Genomic DNA, 22,644 nt, shown 5'->3' with positions numbered 1-22,644 from the left:
TCTGAACCAAAAAGGAAAAAAAAAAAAAGAAAAATAATAACATCAGCCAGCCTAAAAGGATCCTGTAATGATGTAAGAGAAACAGTATCAGTTCCCACTTGGGTTTAACATGTTGGAATGATTTATGCTCAAAACCAGGCTGCTTTTGAGTCAAGCTATGAACAGATCCTGAACAAGTATCTTCAGAGGCACGTTGCAAGCAGCAGTAACTCTTTGTGTATCCTCTGTTCATATTTCAATAAACAACTTCAAGCTCCTTTGCTGCCAACCAACACCACATTTTATTCCATATGACTTTCCAACCATCCCCTCTGCCCAGCTGCCTGATAATGAAGTTGCTTTTAAGATAATATAATCCACTGGCTCTGACAGACATGACTACACATTTTTCTTCTCAAGACAGTAGCAAGTACCAGGGAAGGAGCTTTCTTTGTCCCTTAGAACTCGCTCACAACGCCACACACTGCGCCTCTGCAGGACGTTCATCTGGCAGTTGGCAAACAGGTCTCTGTCTAACATCACACCGCCCAACCCCAGCCCGGCTTAGGAACCAACTGCACTTTCCTCCCTTCCCCAAGCCAGGGATAATTCATCACACCACACGAGTCCTTTCCCTACCTCTGACACTGACAAAGGCTTCATTAACTAACACAGTCCCTGGGGACAGCCACAGGGCTCATAAATTCCAGCCTGGATGGATTTCTTCACTCATTTAAAATGGGGTTTGGGTCAATTCCCACTAGAAAAGTGTTATTTATAGAGCCCCGAGCCAGCCCAGCCATCCCAAATGTACGAGGCCTTCACGCCTCAAGCTGGGAACAGGTACTAAGCATCAAATCTCACTAAATTTCATTTTTCATACAATGCAATGGAGTAGGAAGACTTGGATTTATTTTGGTATTATCATGTCTCTTCCATGCTCATTTTTCCTGTACTCTCACAGGCAGCAGTGAGATGCAAACAGGTATTTGACACGCTTTGGCATCTGTATTTTCAGTCTTGCTGTTAGAAACCAGAAAAAAGACGACACATTCACAGAAAAGTTCCCCAAATTTTAGTAACCTCCCAGCAAATCCAAGCGGATATACTGAGCAAACAAAGACAGGTTTGGATGGAGCCCAAGTACGGCTCAGCAAAGTCAGTGCAAACCTTGGCAGGTTTAGGTTATTTCTGGCTTTCTGCAAGGAAAAAAAAAACCAAAAAACCATCAGGGCTGTGAAATCCACTAAATGGGAAGAGTCCACAGAAGCACCTGGAAATCACACAGGGCTTACTGCTAACCGCAGTGCAACTGGTGCACAAAAAGGCATCACCATAGCAGAGGTGTGGTGAACACCAAGATTCACACCAGCCCTCCAGTACCAGGAACTGCCTTCTCCAGCTAAACCTCAAGGAGCTAAAGCTATACAGCAGTAAAGAGCGAAAGCTGACACGGAGAGTGAATCCAGGTCTCATCTGCCAAGTCTGTGCATCCCTTTTACTCTTTATACATACAAAATCAGGGTTTGAACCAGACTTTAGTCATCAGTCTTAAGACAATCTTCAGTATGCGCAAGTGAATATTAAGCCATAGCATCAGGCAAGCACTGTTCTGCCTACACAGCCCTGAGACAAGAGCAGAGATCCAGCCTGGGGATTTCCACATGAACTGCAGTCTCACTTCCCACGACACAGGTCTGCCTGCACTCATTCCTCAAGATCTTCATTTGTAATAACACATAATGAAATTTAATGGCAACAAGTAAGAAGGAAACAGCAGAGATTTACTTCCTATAAAGCTAAGAATTCAAAAGCAGCATCCAAGTGGAACAACTAAACCACGCAAGTTGTCCTCCACAGCCAGCACAGTCAAAAAAGTAGGTTAATACGAAATTTCATTTTTAGAAGATGTGTTGTATGATGAGAAAAGTGAAACAATTCCCACTGTTCCTGCCCATGAAGATTTATCCAAGACGACTGTAATATTGATTCATGTTATATCTAATTCTCTAGTCACTTGCACCTTGTGCTGAATACTGAGCAGAAACAGGATAAAAATGCTGCTCACTGCTGATGTTTGCAGGAGAGCCCAGGAACACAGTGCAGAAAGCCCAGGCTTCGAATCCAGCACAGCAGAGCTGCTGCCTGCCCTGGAGTTTGGCACTGCCTTCTGTTTCCACACGCCTCCTTTGCCACACATACGTAAGCTGGGAGCATCCTCAGTGAGAGGATGCCTTGCCATCCTTGGATAGCTAAAGGGCCTCATTTCAATAGCTAAAAATATATTTTGTAAAAATGCTACAACTCCAGCATTTTGCACTTCAGTTTACACACGGCTCAATGACAACATAAGCTACCAAACAGTTCAAAGGAAAATACTGATCTCCTTCCTAAACCTTTTATTCCACTATAGCAGCTCTAATCGGCTGCAAACCTAAATATTATACAAAATGCTAAACATGTGAGGACAATCACTGCATCTCAGGCCAGCAGAAGTCTTTATGTGTTCCAAACAGCTACAGACAATTATATTCTTTATGAGGAAGGACCAGTATCAGCAGTTGCTCTTACAGCACACCCAGAACCAATTCCCAACAGTCCAAGAGGAGCCAGGCCACCCTCTGCTGCACAACTACAGAGTCAATGCGCACTGAAGACTTGTCAATTTGCTATTTGAGCCTGTAAGTAATAGCACTGCACAATCCCACTGTATCTGCAATGATCTAGTAAGATCCTACCATCTCCTGTGGGCTTCCATTAATTCTGATAAGAGGGAAATACACGCTGTCTGAAGAGGAGCTTTGCCCGAGAAACTCTCGAGGTCAGACCTTAGAGATATAAAAACTTCGTGATCTAAAGATTCACTGCATGCAAAAGATAATGGGAGCGCACATCCATTTTTCCTGCCTCAGGACAATGGATTAGAAGGCATGGCTGTGAGCTTTATCTGCTTTGCACTGGGATTCTCTCCCTACCCCAGCACAGAGACCCTCCAACTGGGGCCTTTTCAGCATTTTACAAATCTAACTTGCAAAAATCAAACCTGATGTCTTTTTACAGATGGGAAAACCCGAGCGCAGTAATTTGCCCCACACGCCACTGAGCAGAGGAGCTGGGGGGCTCAGAACAGGACCCAGACCTATGTCTGACTTCTGCTGGCTGAGGGATCACCCGCACACCCCAGTGCTCTGCCGGGGCTGCTTCTGTCCCTACCTCTGCACATCCACCGCTCCGCTGCTCGCAGCAGCCTCTTCATGGGAGACTGATGCTAATTACAAGAGACCAAAGCAGCCACCTTCATGCTAAAGATGTCAATAGCTATTGACTAAATGTGAAAATCTTTTTGAAGACCTGATTCTGTACTACTGAACCCAAGAGACATTTTGCAGAGGTTCGTACGCAAGCAGCATCAGACCACATCCACCTTCTCACCACCCAGCTCTGCAGTGACACAGCAATTGGGCAAACCAATAATAGCTATCGCCTAACAACTCCCTGTGCTAAGGCAACTCGCTGAACTTCCCTGGGCTGCTTTCTCCCTTCTATAACAATAGCAGATATGTTCCTTCTCAAAGCACTGTAATCTAAAAAATGAGAAGCCCCATGCAAGGTCTATGGGTTAGTTCAATTTCCCTCCTTCCACTGCTAATAAAAAAACAAAAATAAATCTAATCTCACTTTCTCTGACCCCAAAAGCTCACCCACTGGTTTTGTAAAGTGCCACTCTTGCTAGGAGAATAAAGCAGCTCTGTCTAAAAGAATCGACTCAAGATGTCTGAAGATGTCTGTGACTATCAGTTTAAACACCACATACATACATGCACAAAAAGATGATAAACTTTCTCTATATACAACAGTTACTAGTAGAGTACCAGCAGCTATTGTCTCCGTCATTACCCAGCAATGTTCTGCAGCAGGGCACATCATGGGCACCTCCCCTTTCTGCCCTCCAGAGCTTATCAGCAAAGGAACAGGAGGCTTCATGAGCTGCATCAACCCAAGCATGGAAGACTAAGGACACCATGATCCTCTCCACAATTCCTACGTACTACTTCAACCCACCCGTTGAAAAGGTACCTCCCCGGCTAACAGCATTCGGTGCTCACAGGTCTATCAACAGACTGTGCCAGTGCAGAGGCTTAATTAAAATCTATTAGATGGTGCCCAATTACAGAACAATCTTTCTACACTTAATCCCCTCAGCATACCTTAATATGAAGCAAGAGGCACTGCCAAGGTTTGCCAGAAGATTTTAGCTGTAAACATGGTTAGTCAGCAGTTTAGAGGGGAAAAAAAGTAATTGAAAAAACAAACGTGATTTGAGTAACAGCAACACTTTAAGGCCCAGCAACAGACAATCCTCTGCACTAAATGCAGACAAATTATGCTAGTACAGAGCAATGTCATGAGAGAGCAGATCCTTTAACCCTTAAACCAGGGCTAAAGCTACTCCACCACCTCACCTCCCCACAGATAGCCAGACCTCTTCCAAAGCCTGCTGCACTCTGCATGGTGGCAGGGGAACAGCTCCCACCCCAATCTCCTCATCCTGATGCACGCTCTCCTAATAAATACGGAAGAACTGAATACAGCCTCTCACATCCGAACAGCCCTAGATGCAGTTGCATTAACTCCATTAGCTTTCCTGGACCTGCAGATCTAGTTCCATCAATCATCTCCCAGATGAAGTTTAAATACTCAGCATTCCCTCAGAACAGAACAGCAGGACCTGTTGAAAGGCTCGAATGCCACTGCAGCAGCTCAAACAAGGTTCTTCTCAGGAGAAGAAAAAAAAAAAAAAGTGTATTTTATTCTACAAAGCAGAAAACATAAATTTAAGTGTTTTGGTTCTTTTTTCTTGTGGGGCTTTTCCCCCCCCATGGAGTTAACATGAAGTGACAAAAGGCTGCTAAGGGGAAAAGGGAGGTAGGATCCTGAGTTCACTGAAGATGACAAAAGGATTTAGCTGCCCCTCCATTTTATTTATCTTTATCCTTAGCAAAAAGCACTGTAGTCACCTTGGAGACATGAGGTAGCTACAAAGGAATATGTCACAGGTCCAAAGGTGACTCAACACAAATCATATTAAGTTCTGTGTATTACCAGATGGCAAATGCCGTTTCTCCAGGAATTCCTGTAGCAGTACTGAACCCTAGCATGCCCAGTAGCTGTGAAGCCAGAACCCTGGAATGTTATTTTAACCCAGGTTTGCATCTCTGCAAGCAAGAGCATGTGGCGCATGGGGGGGAATTCTCCTTCCCTGTTCCCTTTGTCTCTCCCTCTTCTCCTCCCTTCTGTTGTTTTTAAGATCAAAAGCTTTGTTCTCTTGTTGGTAATTAAGTACAAGTCACCCAGTCCCATTTTTCAAAGAGTAATTAAAAGGTTATCAAGGAAAAACAGGTGAGATACAGGTATTCCTGTTGTATCTGTATATGGGGCATTCCAGTAGATAATTCAACTCATCACTAGTATCACCTAATCTCAAGTTCGAACAAAATACTTAATCTTTCAGTCCATTAAATATGGCCAAAGAGATCCTACAGCTTTTAGCTGCATACACAGCATGTTGATGGCAATCTTCCTCTTAACTTTACAGCCACTTGTCAGGGAAGAAGGATGAGCAACTGTAACAACCAACAGCAACTTCCACAGAAGACACTGCGACGTAATGCGAGACATGAGCCAGAAGATCAGTTAGTCACAGCGCCAGGGAGCTAAAGGCAGGGCAGATTTCTTCTTTGCTTTAAGTATGAAGCTATTGCAGTAATGATTTGGAAACATTTTCTCTAACTCTACACACTCCGCAGACATCAGAACGGGACCGCTCCTCACAGGTGTGTAAATATACACATCCTAGTAACTTCTGCGGAAATGCAAACTGCACTACTGAGGTTCTACTTCTCTAAATGGACCAGTCCCAGCCCCTTCGGGGAAAACAGAAGCAGGCATGTGAAATGACTGAGTTACCAGGTATATCATAAATGTATTTTCCCTGGGTCTGAGTGCAGGCCTGAAACTTCAAATAAGGAAATGAGCAACTAATTTAAGATTCTTACATTAAAAGAGTCCTGCAAGTTATCAGCAGATCAAAAAGCTTGAAGCTGTCATGTGGCTTCCTTGTTAACTGCTGTCTGGTTAAGGCACAGAAGAAAATCTAACACAAAAAGGTGCAAAGAGTCTCCCAAGCCCCACAGCAATCGCAGATCCATAAATAACTCCGGATATTCAAATTTTAGTCAGGTCTCTGCTGAGCTCCTGAGCCCAGCACAGTGGGAACCCAATCAGGAAACCAACCTGATTGGAGCAGCCTCTTGACAATGCCACAATCAGCAAGGTACAATGGGAACTCGCAGAAAGACCATTCTGGAGCAACCGCGGGTTTCAGGTCTCCACATGCATCCCTCCGATCCCAGTTCAGAACAGTTCGGAACTTGGAAGGATAAGCAGTTGGGAGAGTTTGGTCTGGGGTTACAAGCACAAGCACACTGCTTAAGAGAAGGGAAAGCCACACAGAGAAACGGAAGGGAAGTCGCAAATCTCATCTGACCTCATGAAAACACATAACTCCTACTCAAGGGAGAGAGAAATCTGCAGGCATTGCTGTTCTCTGGTTTCACACAGATCCTGTGCCCAGGGTCCTGCTGAAAGCCAGTGTACAGTGCTGGGGAAAAAAAGGAATTATTTGAGAGAAGCTGAAGGAGCAATGACTCAGAAGCAAGCTCTGATTTTAGCAAACAAAGCAAAGTCATGGCCCTGAAAGATGACAATAGCCCTGGATGTCTAAATTAAGACATTGAAATGCATTTAATATTCACGTACTCATCACAAATGCGCAACGCAAATTCCCTAATATACAGTAAAGCAGTTTATTAGCAAATGTCTCATTGGATTAAATCTGCTTTTATTCTATTAGGGAACTTTCACACCACATTAAATTGCAAGACAACAGGATGTTTGCCAGCACAGAAACATAATTATTAACCCCTTCTCTGAAACACACAGACATGACACTGACGTACCAGGCCAAGGAAGCTCTTAGGAATACATGGCTTAAATGGAAGCGCAGGGTATTGAGACAACTAACCATTCTCCATCCATCAGCACACAAACATGTCAAGACCACTTGCTTCTCCCAGCCAAGCAGGCAGAACCCACTGAAATCCATCAGTGATGCTCAACAGTGGGAGCAGCAGAGATACAGTTTCTCTGTTAACCATTTATCAGCCTTGAACACACTGAACTGAACTCACTGAAACAGTTAGGTCCTTCTCTACAGGAGTATGCTTGGGTTTGGGGTTTTTTTCTCCTCCTTTTACACTTGCTTACAGCTTATTTTGGCCTGCCTCCTGGTAGCATGAGCTTTGATGAATGACGCACAGTCATCCATCTTCCAGTGCTGCACTTTGATGATGAATTGAGTACATTGGGAAAGCAGTCTGAGGAAAAGCAAAATTGATAGCCACAGGAAAGAGGAAAAAAGGGAGAAAGAAGGAAAAAAAAAAAAAAGAGGGGAAAAAACCAAACCAACCAATGTTGGGCAACAGCTACAGGGTTTAATGAGGTGAGACTGACGTACACAAAAAAATATTAGCTGAACAAAGAAATGAGACACCAAAGAGCACAGAGGAGCAAGTGCCAGGTTTTGAAGTCACTAATCTAGAAACATTCAGGGGAAGAATGCAAGCATCCATCACAGAAGAGACCATCTCTCATTTACTTTGTGAGTTCTCTGTAAGTGCCTTCAGACCTCTAGAAAGCCTCCTCAATACCTTTCCTTGTTCCATTTGTTTCACTTTCCTCCACTGTACTACATACACGCAATTTCCTGAACACCTCATCTCCTCATCAGAGATGGAACGTCCTCACACTGCTTTGTGCTCCTGGCTTCATCACATAACTTGTATTTATCTACCCAAGCTGCATGTGAAGTTCACCAGTGATGCAGAAGGGAAAACCTTATTTATCTCCTCACTTTTCCCCAGTGCACAGATTCTCAGGACAGGATTCAAGCTGTATCTCTTGTGTTGTACGGGTCAACTGGCAGAAGATGCCCTATTACATCTATCTATAGTCATATCATGCTCACAAGTACTGGAGCAACACCTGGATGCAGCTCGCATACTGTGCCTTACTCATTTACTCCACCATGACCCTGCTTTTGAAATAGTTCCATTCACGGGTTTTGCTGCTTCAGCAGAACCTCCCTCTGACATCTAGAGGGCAAAAGGAAACATCTGGCACTGCTGATGAGTAGAACAATTTGCCAAGGGGCTTCTCAGCCCAAGAGCAGCATTGACTACTCACCATACAAGGTTTCCCGAGCGGAATTTGAGCTCAGATGTAGGCATCCTTTACATAACACGCAAAGCAAAGCACTATGCTACCTCCTGATTAAATGATGAGGTCCCATAATTAAGATGATTCTCAAGCACAGTTGCAAGATGAAGGTATGATTTATTTGCATAACTGAAATCATCTACATAAAGAGCTGATTTTCAACAGTGCTTCTTTAGCTCAGATTTTCCAGTTGGGTTAGACAAGACACTGAGGTCAAAAGGATCTGTCCTAAACTGAAGTGATTTAAAGCCAAAATTGATTTCCAGGACTGTCCATGACTACAGCATTCTTACTAGGGATTCTAACTCTGGGTACGGCCACTGTTTCTATTACTTCTTGAATACATTACCATCAGACTTCAGCTGCAGTCAGACACCACATCAGACAATGCAAGTCATGGCACAAGTCACCAAGCTGATTTCATTATGCCTCAGATCTGGAGGTCTGAGACCACCAACTGCTTCACATGCTGACACAGCATCACAGAATGGGTGGGGTTGGAAGGGAGACTTTAGTCAGATGTATCTCCCTGTCCAGCTGGTAAACAGACTGTAAGATAGGGAATTACCCAAATGCACCCACAAAGCATTTGGCAGAGCTATAAACTGAAACCCATTATCCACCCTCCCACTCAAAGAATCTCTTCTGGATTGAGGGAAGCTCCTCTGCACATTAGCTCTGCCTTCCTCTTGCTCCATTTTCTAATTAACTTCTCTGGATGTCTAGAATGACTCTTGATAAATTATTACTGTCAGGCATTCACAGAAACATTTCAAACCTTATCAGAGATAAGAAATCAAAACAACTATAAGAGAACTGCTCATGAAGCAGCACTCCCAGTTTATTGCAGCATAAATGTCCAACCTAGATTTAATTCCAGTGGCAGAAAGGGGAACATGTTTACAAACAACATCCCTGTTATTATGAACAATGTACCTTGTTCTCAGATTCCCCTGCTGAGGCAGTCCATCGTAGATAGATAATACATCAAAATCTTCCTCTAATGCAAAGGACTGGAAAACAAGCTGTATCCTGTTCTGCTCCTCAGCAGTGATTGTCCACGTGCAGTTTGCATAATTTGGATATCCATACGGAAAGCCTGGACTCTGTATTGTCCCATTTGGGCCCTGCAAAACGTGACTGCAGTTCTGGGCTGGCAAGAGAAAAGACAAAAAGTACAAGTCAAATGGTGTAGGGTACACGTTGAATACATTCACCATCAAAACACATCATACAGGATTCTTTCCAATGAATTTCTTCTCAGTTCAGAGTCCCAGAGAACAGATAAAAGGAAAATCTAAAGATGCATCTTTGTCCTCCCTGCAGGAACTTGGACCCCAGATACCCATCTCATGGGCACTGCTCCCTCTAGCTGCAAACATAACGGGCTACTAACAGCTGGATTACAGCAGCTGCTGACTGTAACTGGGAGACAGATGCTTACTCTGACACCCTTTCACTGCCCACCGCAGACTCCAATACACTCTTAATCATACACTATGCATTTAGGGATTTAACACGCTCCAAGGGTGCCTGGCCATGCTGGGTGCCTCAAGCACGAAGGGCTCAGAGGCCACAAACCAGCAGAATGGCAAGGCCAAAAGCAGACCCTCTTTTTTACCCTTAGCACACTTGAATAAGAGACAGAAGATCAGGTCCCAACTGTGCAGACAAAGAGACAGACAACCCCTCACCTTGAGAGACCAAAAACTGTAATGGAGATAATACATAATGAGGAACTGAGTCACCAAATGAGTAGTATGTCTGGACAAGACTGCATGAAAACTGAATGGCAAAAGATCAGGAACTGAAGTTGTCCTGACTCCAGAACAAGCAGGACACAGTCAAAGGCTTCAAGAAACAAACTAGTCTTGAATAGTTATTTGGAGTAAAAGAACAAAGAAAACACAACGTATCTTTGCAAGCGCTTGGTTTTCTCTCAGCCAATTCTGAAAGCTTTCCACTCCTCACCAGGCTCACCACACAGCAACTGTCTGCCACTCAGTAATCCTAAGGAGCTGCTGCAGAGCTACATCTTCTGAGAACAAAAGCCCGGTCCTGTACCCACCAGCTAAACACTTAACACCTCCCTCAAATCTCTTTTCCTTTCCCCAAGCAGTACTTGTGAACACTCCATTCCAAAGATAAAGATCAACTGCCATGATGTACAATTTCTGGGTATATGAGATTTTCTTCTCTCTGGGGAAACAGGTACATAAATATGTTTTTGGGAACAGCCTAAATGACAAGTTCTTCTTAGTGTTCTCCTCTCCCTTCACTGCTGCTTTACCTGGATGTCTTTAGAGGCACAAAAAGCTCACTCTAAACATACTGGTGTAAAAATCCCACTGGTTTTAATGCAGTGTATCCTCCACACCAAAGCTAAATTCCAGACAGTTTGCAAACTGCTGTGAGGCCAAAAGCAGAATTTCACCTTTACTCTGTGGCCAGCATCAGAGCTGCTGATCACTGCTGCCTGCATGTGCTCTGGCTTTAATACTGATGCTTGATTGTTTATCCCTGCTTATGTAGATAACTGGGGCTTTCAAGTTGAAATGAATTAGAAGTCACTACTTTGATTTCTCATTGCTTTTGCACAAAGGCAGCAATGGCATTTACACTGCTGAGTACCCACCAGCTCCAGGTAGAGAACAGCAGCACAGTGCTCGTTACAGCCAACCATAATTACATTGACCTACTTTGGTGCAAAAATGCCTAGTGGAACTTCTCTCTGCGAGACAAAGTTCACAGCTTTATGAATCTAAAATGGCCAACCAGATTTATTACCCAGGGAGCCTCTCTGTACCATGTTTATTATATCAGTGAGAGTTAGGCCAGCCCCATAGTCCACCAGGGATTAAAACTGAGCTGGGCAGGGATGCCGGAACAAGGGCAGACTAACACACTTTGCATTTCCATAGCACCTGGCATCTGCCCCTCTCAGTACATTCTGTCAATTCATAATGCATACATGAGTGAGATCTACCTCCCTCCTCTTCAGCTCCATTTATTTATGGAGTTCACTGAGAGGATGTATTAGCTCCGTGCCAGAAAGCTGCACAGGACTGGGAATATTACTGTTATCAGAGTGGTAAAATTAGGCCTAGTTTGGCTTAATAACTTGGAGACTGCCAAAGACCCATAAGCTTCAAGTTCTCTAAAATTCAATCAAATCCTCTTTTCTTCAACCAGACAGGCACTCAATAGGCAATGTGGGGATATTGAATCTGTCTCCACTGCACATTTTTTAATCATAAGTAAATGTCATCAGAACAATTTAAGAAAATTGGGAAATTAAAGAAGCTGTATCTCTCCATTTCCTGATGGTATAAAAGCTACTGATGCTGCATGAAGTTCAGAAAATAAATTCAAGGTCAGCAACACCATGTTCCAAACACTTCCAAGGTCATGTGAATGGCAGAAAGCTTTAAGATCAATAGAAATCCACCCCATCCTTGCAAAATTAGTGAGTAAAACAGAGAAGAAGAAAGGCCAGCAAGATGTACGTCATTTACACCTAGCTGGAGAAAAACTAATAACCAGTAGAACACAGGACACTGCTTTATGACATATCAAATCAATCCACCGAAACATTTGCGTGTTGATGACTGTGATCAAGAAGTGCTTTGGACACAGCTAACAGAAAATTGCTCACTGCAAACAAAAATTAGTTTTTTCAGAAGCTGGCAAACAGGAAGGCAAAACATTGTTCACAAGCTGCGACAGTAGGAGCTTCTTTTACACTGGACACTACTGGGAAGTCAGCAAGCATGGGAAGGAGATCCAGGGAGCCCAAGAGAATTTATGCATCCTGTAATTTGCTGTCAGGTTCGAGTTACTTCAGCTCAGGCTTGACTGACAAAACTTCACCTAAAATGTACAGCAGATGACATGAAAACACTCTGTTTCTCCTCTGAAGACTTGCAAAACCAATTCTCTTTATCCCTTTGCCCCAGGAGCATAAGAAGGAAGCTATGAAGGGACAATGCCAGTGCCTGTGCTATGAAATTCCAGGTGAATTCATAGTTAAGGACAACACTCTTCCAAAATCCCTGGTGCATTCTCTCCAAGCCAGTCCGACACGAGGCACCTCCTCACACCTTACTCGGGTAATGGGAACGCAGCGCATCCCACACAGATCGAGCACCCGCCTGCCTTGCCCCTCGTCCCAGCCCTGCTGGGGCCACGCCAGGTGACCACGAGGAACGGCAGCAATGGCAGGACAAGCTGCACCCAGGGACCACCTTCCTTCCCCCCCTGCAGCTTCACCACCAGCCCTGGCAGCAGCGCAGCGGCTGCGCTTCCCCCTCTCAGTGTGCCACTCTTTATTCAGAAGCTACAACAGTGAATGAGAAAGGTAAATACACAAAGCTGAAGGATCAGATGTCATTCCCCAGAAGGCTGAATAAGGCAGTGTAAATATTTATGTGGTTATTCCAGCTCTAATGCTATTATTCATGGACTCACACTTTCTGCAGGTGTAATGCCAACATGAAACTCATCAGTGGATATGCATTTGTGGGCACGTGTCCTGGTTTGTGATGGAGATGACCAGCCTGAGACTGGAGTGAATTCTAACTTGTACTCTGCCAATGCAACCTGCTATTTTCAATTCTGGAAAGTGGTTTATTACAAGAGTATATCTTTTTAATGAATGCATCAGTGTGATTTTATTGCAGTAGCATTTAAAGTTTCCAGACAAGGATGAAGGCATTATCATACTTGGCACTGCTCAGTGGACAGAGCCCTTCTCCAAAGGGATCACAGTCTAAGGGAGAAGAAAAAATCACAACCGAAGGAAACCCACATTTGTGGCTGTGGAGCTTTGCAGAAAGGCATCTTTATCTAGGGAACAACCATTTCCTCAATGACAGAGCTTAAAAGTCAGCTTCAGTGGTCTCCCCTCACAAGACTTGTTTAGTGGGATATCTGCTGGAGCAATGCAAACAGACTGATCACCTTCACTTCTGGCTCCTACGCACAAGGAATGTGATGAAATATTTACTTTGCAATATGCTCACAGAAGAACTGCATTTCTAACAGAAATAAGGGCTGCCTGTGGCATTTTATAATACACAACTAATCCACATGCCACAGAACTTAACATGACCGGACACTTAAGCAAGAAATCAAATACCAGCTGAACAGAGCTCTGGCCGCCTCTTGCTTAAGCAGGGAAGCTGCAAACCCTGAAGTGTCACCCTGGGTAAGGATCAGCCTCTTGCCATGAGGAGGGCAGGAAGAATGTCCTTGTGCTGTAAAACCAAGACTCCTTCTCACAGTAGAAGCTACATGACTGGAGACAGGAGCTGGTGGGAGGTTTATTTACACTGTGTGTCTGAAATTGTTTAGACACACAAGCATGGGACTGCTCTTGTGACCGTCACTGCAGCTTTGGAGTGGCCCATGTCCAACACAGTGAGCCAGGGAGCAGAACCCATTCATGCCACTAGGACTGCAGTGGGGGGAACACTAACTGGTTCTCACGTCTTTGCGGTCTCAAGACCGGCAGTCGTGATGGTCACTGCACATTGACTAAACCAGGTTATATTCACAAAAGAGGAGACTCGATCACTCAAGCACATTCACAGCAACAGGATTTTGTTACTTCCACCACGTAAGCACCACTTACAGATAGGAGCAAGCTCCTTTGGCTGCTGAATCCATCAAGCCCCTGGCTGGGACTGGTTTTCATCTCTTCACATAGAATTCCAGCAACTGCACACATTCACATAAACTCCTACATTCAAATTCTGTCACTACAAATCTTCACCAAGTTGTCAAAAGCTAAATAACAAAGGCTTTGTCTGACATTACAAGTGCAAAGAAAATAGGTACAAAACATTATCTTCCGTCTACTTCCAATTCCTTAAACTTACCAGGCCAGATTCACAGTGGTGCAAGATTTTAACTACAATGATTTATGCCATATGAATATCTAAGGAAGCAATACTTCAGAGAGAGGAAAACAGAATTTACTTCTGAAGTGCCTCCTAAAATATAGGTTGATGCACTTTGTTTCTCAGCAGAAATCTAATTTAGCAAACACTGATGTATGGTCACTGCACAACTCAAAAGGAACATATCAAATCACGTACAGCTCTCACCAGCATCATCTGTTGGTGATACATGGCTGCCTTCTCCTTAATGCAGTAGCTTTTGGTATTGTTATTTTCTTTAGTTGTTGTTACTTAGGCACAAATGTTTCTATTTTGTGTTGTTCCAGCCCATTCAATGAAATAGACGAACATAAAAGTCTTTCCCCAAGAGAACTGAAATCCATATCCTGCAGATGACACACAAACACATTCCATCCTGGCCTAAAATCCCAGGGACAAACCCTGCTCATACAGCAGCAATTTCTCAATCTTTTCTATTTACGGTACCGTCCAGAGCCGTTCACCTTCACTGCATAAAAGTCCTTCAAACCAAGGCACTAGGTCCCAACTCAAACAGCACTCGGATGCTGACACAGGTTTCCAGCATCCCCCGAGAGCTCATTTGGGAAGCTGCAATGAGTAACTTCTTCACACAGGTCTTTTCTTCTCCCCCAAAAGATACTAAAGCCTCACCCTCAGACTGTACAGTTCATCTTTATGTACTCCAATTCTTATCTACATTGTTTGATCTGCCATCTAAACAGAAGTGTTCCTTTTCCAAATGTTTACTTCCCGATTCATTTATCGGCAACTAATTATGCCTGCTTCCATCGGAGTCTCCTACATCGTTAGAGACAACCACAAACAGTAGATATTCACCCATAGCCTAGTTCTGACTCTCTTGTTCCCACAATTAAAGTGAACAAACAGGGAAAGTATCTTCACACTTCATAAATCTAAGCCTTGTTTCCCCAAGTGTTCCCCTTGTCACAGTTCTAGCTTCACCTGTAGTCCTACAACAAAGCCTTCTCGGTAATAAATAACGCAGAGACATCCCGTTAACTAACTCTTAATCAAAAGTGAGTGGGTCCAAGAACCTCATCAAGGGGATGATTTACTTTACAAGAAAAAGCCAGTGCCCGTTTCTCTCTGAACACATGGAGTGATAAACCAAAGAACACAAGGGCAAAGAACATGCATTTTAACTGAGCCCAGCTCATGCCACCACTGCCAAGTCCAGAAAGCATGAGAACATCCACCTCGCATCAGAAGCGGTACGGGAGTTTTCAGCAGGACAGCACCACAAATCAAATGTGTAACTCCTGAAACCTTCATCGATGAAGAGAGACTTTACTTCCCTTCTATTCCAAGAGTCTTCCACTCCCCTCTGTCATCACTTTGTCCCTTTTGGTGCTGCCCAAGCTTTTAGTCTGTTATTGCAAAGATATCTTACACTTAGGCATTGTTCCAACATTAGCAAAATAATTCAGTTTTAAGGGCTTCCCAAGTAGAGAGAGGAGAGGAACAGAGAAGATGATGGCGAAGATACTGTAAGAACATATTTAGTTTTTCCTACATGTGCTCTGCCTTCCTCTCCCAACCAAAAAATGTCTTGGAAAAACATTCCTGTTTTCTATCCACATTTGGGGTTTCCAGTCACGCTGCTGACCCTGGAGGTCCCCAGTAAGAGCTCCAACCAAGCCACCTCACAGCTGGAAACTATAAATACTTGCACAGAAGAGGAAAGGAAAGCCTGGAACTTCCAACTCTCACTGCCCCATCCTCATGCCTTGCCACACTGCTCTCTGACCACGTAACATTCCCAACATACCTTCAAAATGACACACATTTCAGATTAGGAAAAAGCTGAACAGAGGCACCGTAGCTCTCCATTTCCTTAATGCCTGGCCCAGATTCATCCTGTTATTACTTCAGACCATGGCACTTTCTCCTGCCTACACTGGCCTCAAAGAACAGTCAGCTCTCCCCAGGCTTCTCCTCCTGAGACAGGTGATTTTCAACCTGCAGCTCATAATGCCTGTGGGCATCTGTGGAAGGAAAACAGCCTCGTGTCTGTTCTTTTAAATTCTCTGGAACTGCAATAAGCACCTACAGAGAAATAAAGGAACCTAACACTGGAAATGTTGAGGTCGACAGATCCAGCAATGGTGGAAAGCACCATTATAGAATAAATGAATCCAACCTGTTCAATGCTTCCTTGTTTGATGATGTTTCTGAACCCCCAGTGAGGCTCTGGGCTCTCTCCAGCTCTTCTGTATCTGTCCCGAAGTGTGAAGTCAACAACTGGAAAGTGCTGCAGCTAAACCCAATCCCCAGTTGAACATGGCCTCATCCACATGGTTGAGATGCCAACTGCCATCCCACCAGTCCACTGTCTCCTCTACACCAAGCTAACCTCCTTCTTTGAAGAAGTCTTTTCTTCTTTATTGTACTTTGGGTTTGTATTTCATGATTGAGCCTTGAAAGGTCAAAGGCATTCTGACATGCCGTAGAGAAAAAAGGAAACATCCCATTTCAGGTAACATCAAAAGGCGTTGCAGGACAAAACTTGAAATCACAAGAACATGACACTGCACATATGTCCTGTCTTACAGCTGCACTGCAGCCCCCTGACATGCTGAGAGGCCAGAGACTTCAGCTGCTGGAGAGTAATGCCTCATCTGGTTAAGCTAGAAATTGCCTAAGTGAGCACGCTGGTCACAACAAGCTGCCAGATCTTCCCTTGAGGCTGAAGTCCTCTGTTCTTAACAGCATGGCATGCTGACCTGACACAGGCTGTCTCCTGCCCGCCTGCTTCAGCCCTACCCTGAATGACCTGGAAACAGAAGGGACTTGAGACTTCAAGACCCCCATCAGATTTATTATTCTTTTTAATTAAAAGATTGCTATCAATCTTCTTAATCTTCTTAAAGATCAAAGCCACACTACCTGTTGTGTGGCTGTAAGAACTCAAGCTGTTCTGCAGTGAGTACCAGCACACGTATCCTGTTGGGTTATCAAACAGACATCACGGTGCCATGCTGGCTTTCCCCAGGTGCATCCTGTATCTTCCTCAATCACTCCTGCAGATTTATATACCACTTTACCATCTGTAAAGCTTACAATCCAAACAGAATCAAAGCAAGCTAGAAAACAGGACAAGTATTTAAGAGTAAAGGCTTGCACATAGTGAGGGGAAGGGAGATGGATTCCTTCCAGTTTTACTGTTAGAAAGGGAGGCAGGAGGGCTTAAGGACTAAGAATAGAAGATACTAAAAAAATACTTTGGAGTTGTTGAATAAGCATCTGGAAACTGCCCGTAACAGATTCTTTTTACTATAAGCAGTACCAGAGTAAATATTAATATAATCTGTGTTCATCAAGACACGTTAATGAATATATATTTTCCTATTTGCAGCAGTGATCTTAAAAAATACTGCCTTTTATTTGCCCTAACTTGGATTAGGTACTTGGAGAGACACGGCCTCACACCACCTGGTCCACATCCAGTGGACAGCAACAGATGAAACATTAGAAGCACACATAAAGAAAACATTGCTTGGCCAATACTGAGGAGGAATTTCAATGACTACATTACTAGCTGCCTCCCAGCACAAATGCCTCAGCACCTTTTCAGCACATCTCAGTTTTCACCATCCTCCGTGAAACCCCCAGTGACAAAGGCCACATTGATCCCTCCATCTGGAAGGCTCCCGAAACATGCCCATTGAGCAGAGGAGTGAAATGGGCTCTGCCTGCTCTGGCTGTATCACAAAAGGAGAGATTGTTTCCACGCTCTACTGACCTACAGAGAGCGGGTTTAGCCAAGCGAGGGGAGTTTGTTGATGCAAGGAACATACACAGAGAGAAAGAAACCCTTGAACCTTTTAACAGCGAACAAAGCACAGGAATCCTGTCAGCAAGGCCAAACATACCCCAGCTCACCCTGCTTTAAGCTGAGTTGAGCTTTACCAGCATAAAGATTTGCCATGCTGGCATCTCTCTGTACTTGCTTCAAACCAGAGCAGAGGACTCAAGAGTAAGATTCCTCATGTAAGCTGAAGATGTGTGTTTCTTCCCATTCTATCCCATAAAATAAACATCACGTAAACCCAAAGGCTGGGTTGTATGGCCACATGAATGAAGCATTTGCAGTCAGCACTGAACACAAACACAACCAGGCACATCTCACACCTCCAGGCTGTGCTTCCTCTGCAAGAAGGTGGTGATACTCCCCTCTAGTCCTTTGGGGAACCAGCCTATTTTTCACTTCCTCAGATCTGAACAAGCAGCACCTGCAAAAGGAGCTGTGCTATTGCTGAGCTCCACTTACAAGTTTTCACATAGCCATTCACAGGGAATCCAGGGGGATCTGGAGCATATGTGGAGCCAGACTAAAGAGCCTCCTCTCCCGTAGCTCTCGCTAGGCTCCTGCAACTAAAGTGCCATGGAATCAGCCATCAGACAGTACCAAGACATACATCCAGAGCTACTACTAAGCTGCTGAGCCTGCCATGGGGCAAGTGTAAGCCTGGCCGGGGTACCCAGAGCCCCATCCTGACCGCAGTGCTGACACAGCTGTCCCCTGACGGCATTCCAGCTGCCCTCTCCCGAGCACTGTGCCACTGTCAGTGCCGGAGGAAACGCTCTCACACTTTACTGCTCTACACAGCGCGAACACGCCTGCTGACTGCAAATCCACCCCGGAGACAAGCAGGGTTACACAAGATCCTCACTCTTCTGTCTCTCCCATCAGCATTCTTCAGCATGAACTGACCACCCCATCTCACACGAGCATAAACAGCCTGGTGACTTGCTTCAGAGGTGACAAGAGGGGAAGACAACACTTTGCGAGATAGCAGGCAGGAGTCTTGCACTAACAATGCACTCAGAGCCACCAGCAAGGGAGAGGCTCTTTCATCTGTGCAGTGTGTATATACATATATATATATATATCTCCAGACGTGTTCAGGATTCACGTATCTGCTACAGAGCCCAACACCCACTGCTGCAAGCTCTAGTTCGTGCCTTGGGTTCAGCATGAAGCACACTCTCAGCTTGCTGCCCCAGAGCTGCTTCTAAGGGAAGCAGATCATTTCCTAGGGCGGATGTTACCTATTTTAAGCCTTGCCCCTCTGTTAATGCAGAAGGGTGTTACAGCAGCTTCAGATGCACTTGACGTGATGGTGCACTGGCTGCGTCACAGGACCTGTTCACATGTGTGTAGTTTACCCCACCCCAAGTGCAAGGCAACATGCCTTGGCTGAAAAGACTATTAAAAAGGTTTCCAAACACACCATACAAAGGTTTAGCTACCAGGCAGCTCTAGCTTGTCTGATTTCTGAAAAGGAGCAGTAGAAAGCTGTCTGGAGGTATTCAAGCAAGCCTGAAGGTCAAGAAATTAAGAACAAGGCTTTGGAAGCCTCATAAAAAGAGGCTCTAGCATCTCCCATCACGAATTACCATTCTGACCAGCTCCTGAGAGCCAGCGGCTCGGTCGCACTTGCTGACGTTGCTAGGGACAGTTGCTAGGCACAGGCACACATGCAACAGCTCAACCACGGCTTAATGCAGGGCAGCCTTGGCAGAAGCAGAAAGGGGAGGGAAAACCCCCTTGGCGTTATACATACCGGCATTTCTTTGAATGCTGAACAACTAGGTAATAGAGTTTGGCAACACTGCAGACAAACTAGCTTGCTACTCTCTGGCTTCACTAAGAGTCACCATTCAATCCCTTCCTTCCCTTCACAACATTCATGCCTTTGGCATGCAGCAACACCAATTGTTTGGGGTTTTAGCTGAATATCAGGCACTGCGGGAAGCCAAGAGCAGCAGGAGACAAGGGGAAAGAGAAGCGACATCCCCACAAGCAAGCAGGAGTGGCTGCTCTTAGCCATGAGCCTCGCGCAGTTTGGACCTGAATTTTGGCCTAGGGCTTCTCTTCTCAACACTAATGATTTAAGCAAAGCCAGAGGCTGCAGGTGTTTCCACATATCTGCAGGACACAGGATGTGGCCTCTTCTCTCCAGCGCTAGACACAGGATAGGAGAAGCTCTCATCCATCTGCTTGGAATCAAGTATTTGATCTAGATGACAGAGTATGAGCCACCCCCAGGACTACAAGTATGGGATGCTTTTAAACAGCAGTAACTGAAAACCTGCCATTGCCCACAGATGAGGCGTCAAGCTAACCATGATGTGACCTTCACACCCCAGACAAGCCTGAACACAGCTGTGCTGATGCTTGCAACAGTCCCACTCCCCACAGCAGCCACTCAACAGCCTAAAGAACAACAATTACCTGCAAAAGTTCACAGCTGCATTAATTCCCGATTAAACCGGAATCTTGTACAGACCATCCATTACTTGAAATCATTTGCTCAGCTTGGAGAAGTAAGTTATCCCAATGCTCAGCCAGAACGGCCTCTTCTCAAGGGATGTAATTTTCTCCCTTCAAAACTTTCTCTTTCAGAATTGTCTCTTAATCAATTTTGACTGCTCCCCGAGCACCACGGCTCCTCGACACAGCCATTGTCAGCATAATAATAATACCGAGCACTTATATAGCTATTTCCAGCTTCAAAGCACTTCACAAGCATTAACCAATTAATGCATGGCCTTCCCGAGCTGTCTCCAGTGTGAGGAACAGCCTCACTGCCTCTCCCTGGCACTTCCCTTCATGGCTTTTCAATTGCCCCAATATCCTTTCATCTAATCCCACCATCAGTCTCCTTTCAAATGCTTATGTTTCACATTTCAAAGTGAGCCAGAGAAGAGCTGCCCCCTGCTCCAGTAACAAGAGAATGGCTTCGCAGCACCATGCAAGCTTGCACACTTTTTATTTGACACCAAGCCCAAATCAGTATGATTATAAGCACATGGTTAAGGCACTAAGATAGAGTTTGGGGGGGCCCGATTTGACCCTGGCCTCATGGCAAGGCATCAACGAGATTAGGTAACTCCTTTGTGCAAGACTTCACAAAACCAAAATGAGTTCACCCAAGGACCACAAGTCCCTTTTCAAAACGAATTAAAGTGGACCAGGTTTACAAACATCTTTTTATAACCAAAGAATTGCAGACAGATACCCTGTAGCCTTTACAAATGCACCTGAGTTTTGCAGCTAACATACCCTCTTATAAAAGCCCACTGAGCAACTATACACTTATTTAGGCATCTAAACATCCCTGCAAATCGTGCCCTGGGAGTTCAAGACTCAATGAAAATGTTCAGCATGATTCAAAGGCTACTTAAAATGTTACTTATTTTCCCTCTGCATCTGTAAAATGAAGGCAGGCAAGATTTAATTTTTCCTCAACTCCCATCCCACCATCTGTGCACATGACACAGGGTTTCTGCTGTGTCTGCAATTCCCGATACAGGAATTTTGTGAATCTCAGATTTTATCCCTGTCCCACAAGCCCGGTGCTTCACCCAGCAGTTATCTCAACACACAACTGAAATGAGAACTCAGAGAAGGGAAGTTCATTTGATGGAAAACTTGTGTACAAACCCCTGCAAACGGACTTCACTCGCAGCATTTTCACTCACTCTCATTTATAAGGTGCTAATTATTATCTCCAAACCAAATTTCTCAATTTGTATCTCAATTATTTTCCAGTAGGAGAATATTTGCATTTAAATGGCTTATCTGTTGTGCTCAAACAAACTCATTTTCATCTCAGGTGTTAGGACTCCTTTATCTCAAAAAATGTAAGAGGTGAAACAAGGTTCAAGGTGAAATCCATTTCACAAATCACACTGAAGGCCTCATTTCAAGACTTCCTCCTGATAAATTTACATCATTAGTCTCTATTCCGCCTGTTACCAAATCCATGCTATGATGAAAAGACTTAAAAGTAGCTGCAATTTCATTTGCCATTAGTTATGAAGCTGTGTCCCCATCTATAAAGTTCAATGCTTCCTCAAGGCCAGTGAGGATGGAACTTGCCCCAAGAGAGATCTTTGACCCAGCTACAAATCTCGTCTCATAATAATTTAGCAGACCTCGATCCTTGAAACTCTCACAATATTAACAATTTCATCATTACACGGATGGAGAACTGACAGTTGAAAGAATTATACAGTGGATATAGAAATAAAGTCTGCCCTAAGCTCAGAGGGAGTTGCAAGTATTTTTTCCCCTCCCCACCACGTTTCAGTTTCTAGCTTATATCTTTAAACATCGATAGATTAAGCTGGGTATATTTTCATGCATTTATAACTATATGGAAAGCACAGAAGTTACACAAGTCTACCATATATACCTCTGGGAGCTGCAGTGAAGCCACGGTGCCTTTTTAGCGCGTTAGGCTCAGAACAGAGAGGAGACACAGAGAAGTTCTATAGATGGTGACACAGAAAAACTTACTTCTAATATTCAGCTAATGCCATAAGCAGCAAAGGAGCTGCCACTAGTGTCCAGAATCTCATATCTTCAGATATTAAA

General features: G+C 44.3%; 1 protein-coding gene across 5 annotated transcripts in view; it reads right to left on the bottom strand.

Moving 5' to 3' along the window:
• The window catches only part of CSMD2 (CUB and Sushi multiple domains 2), a 283,054-nt gene that overhangs the window by 247,768 nt on the left and 12,642 nt on the right, over positions 1-22,644 (bottom strand). For 4 of the 5 annotated variants that reach the window (XM_030504566.2, XM_030504567.2, XM_030504569.2 and 1 more), the window contains one exon: positions 9,253-9,469. In XM_030504566.2, the coding sequence (XP_030360426.1) occupies positions 9,253-9,469 (217 nt within the window). Of the gene's footprint in view, positions 1-9,252; positions 9,470-22,644 lie in introns of those variants that run through there. The other variant, XM_030504570.2, reaches the window with a different exon arrangement.

The sequence above is a fragment of the Strigops habroptila genome, chromosome 12, assembly GCF_004027225.2.
Source record: "Strigops habroptila isolate Jane chromosome 12, bStrHab1.2.pri, whole genome shotgun sequence".
Lineage (NCBI taxonomy): Eukaryota > Metazoa > Chordata > Aves > Psittaciformes > Psittacidae > Strigops > Strigops habroptila.
This window is presented reverse-complemented; position numbering and strand designations above follow the sequence as displayed.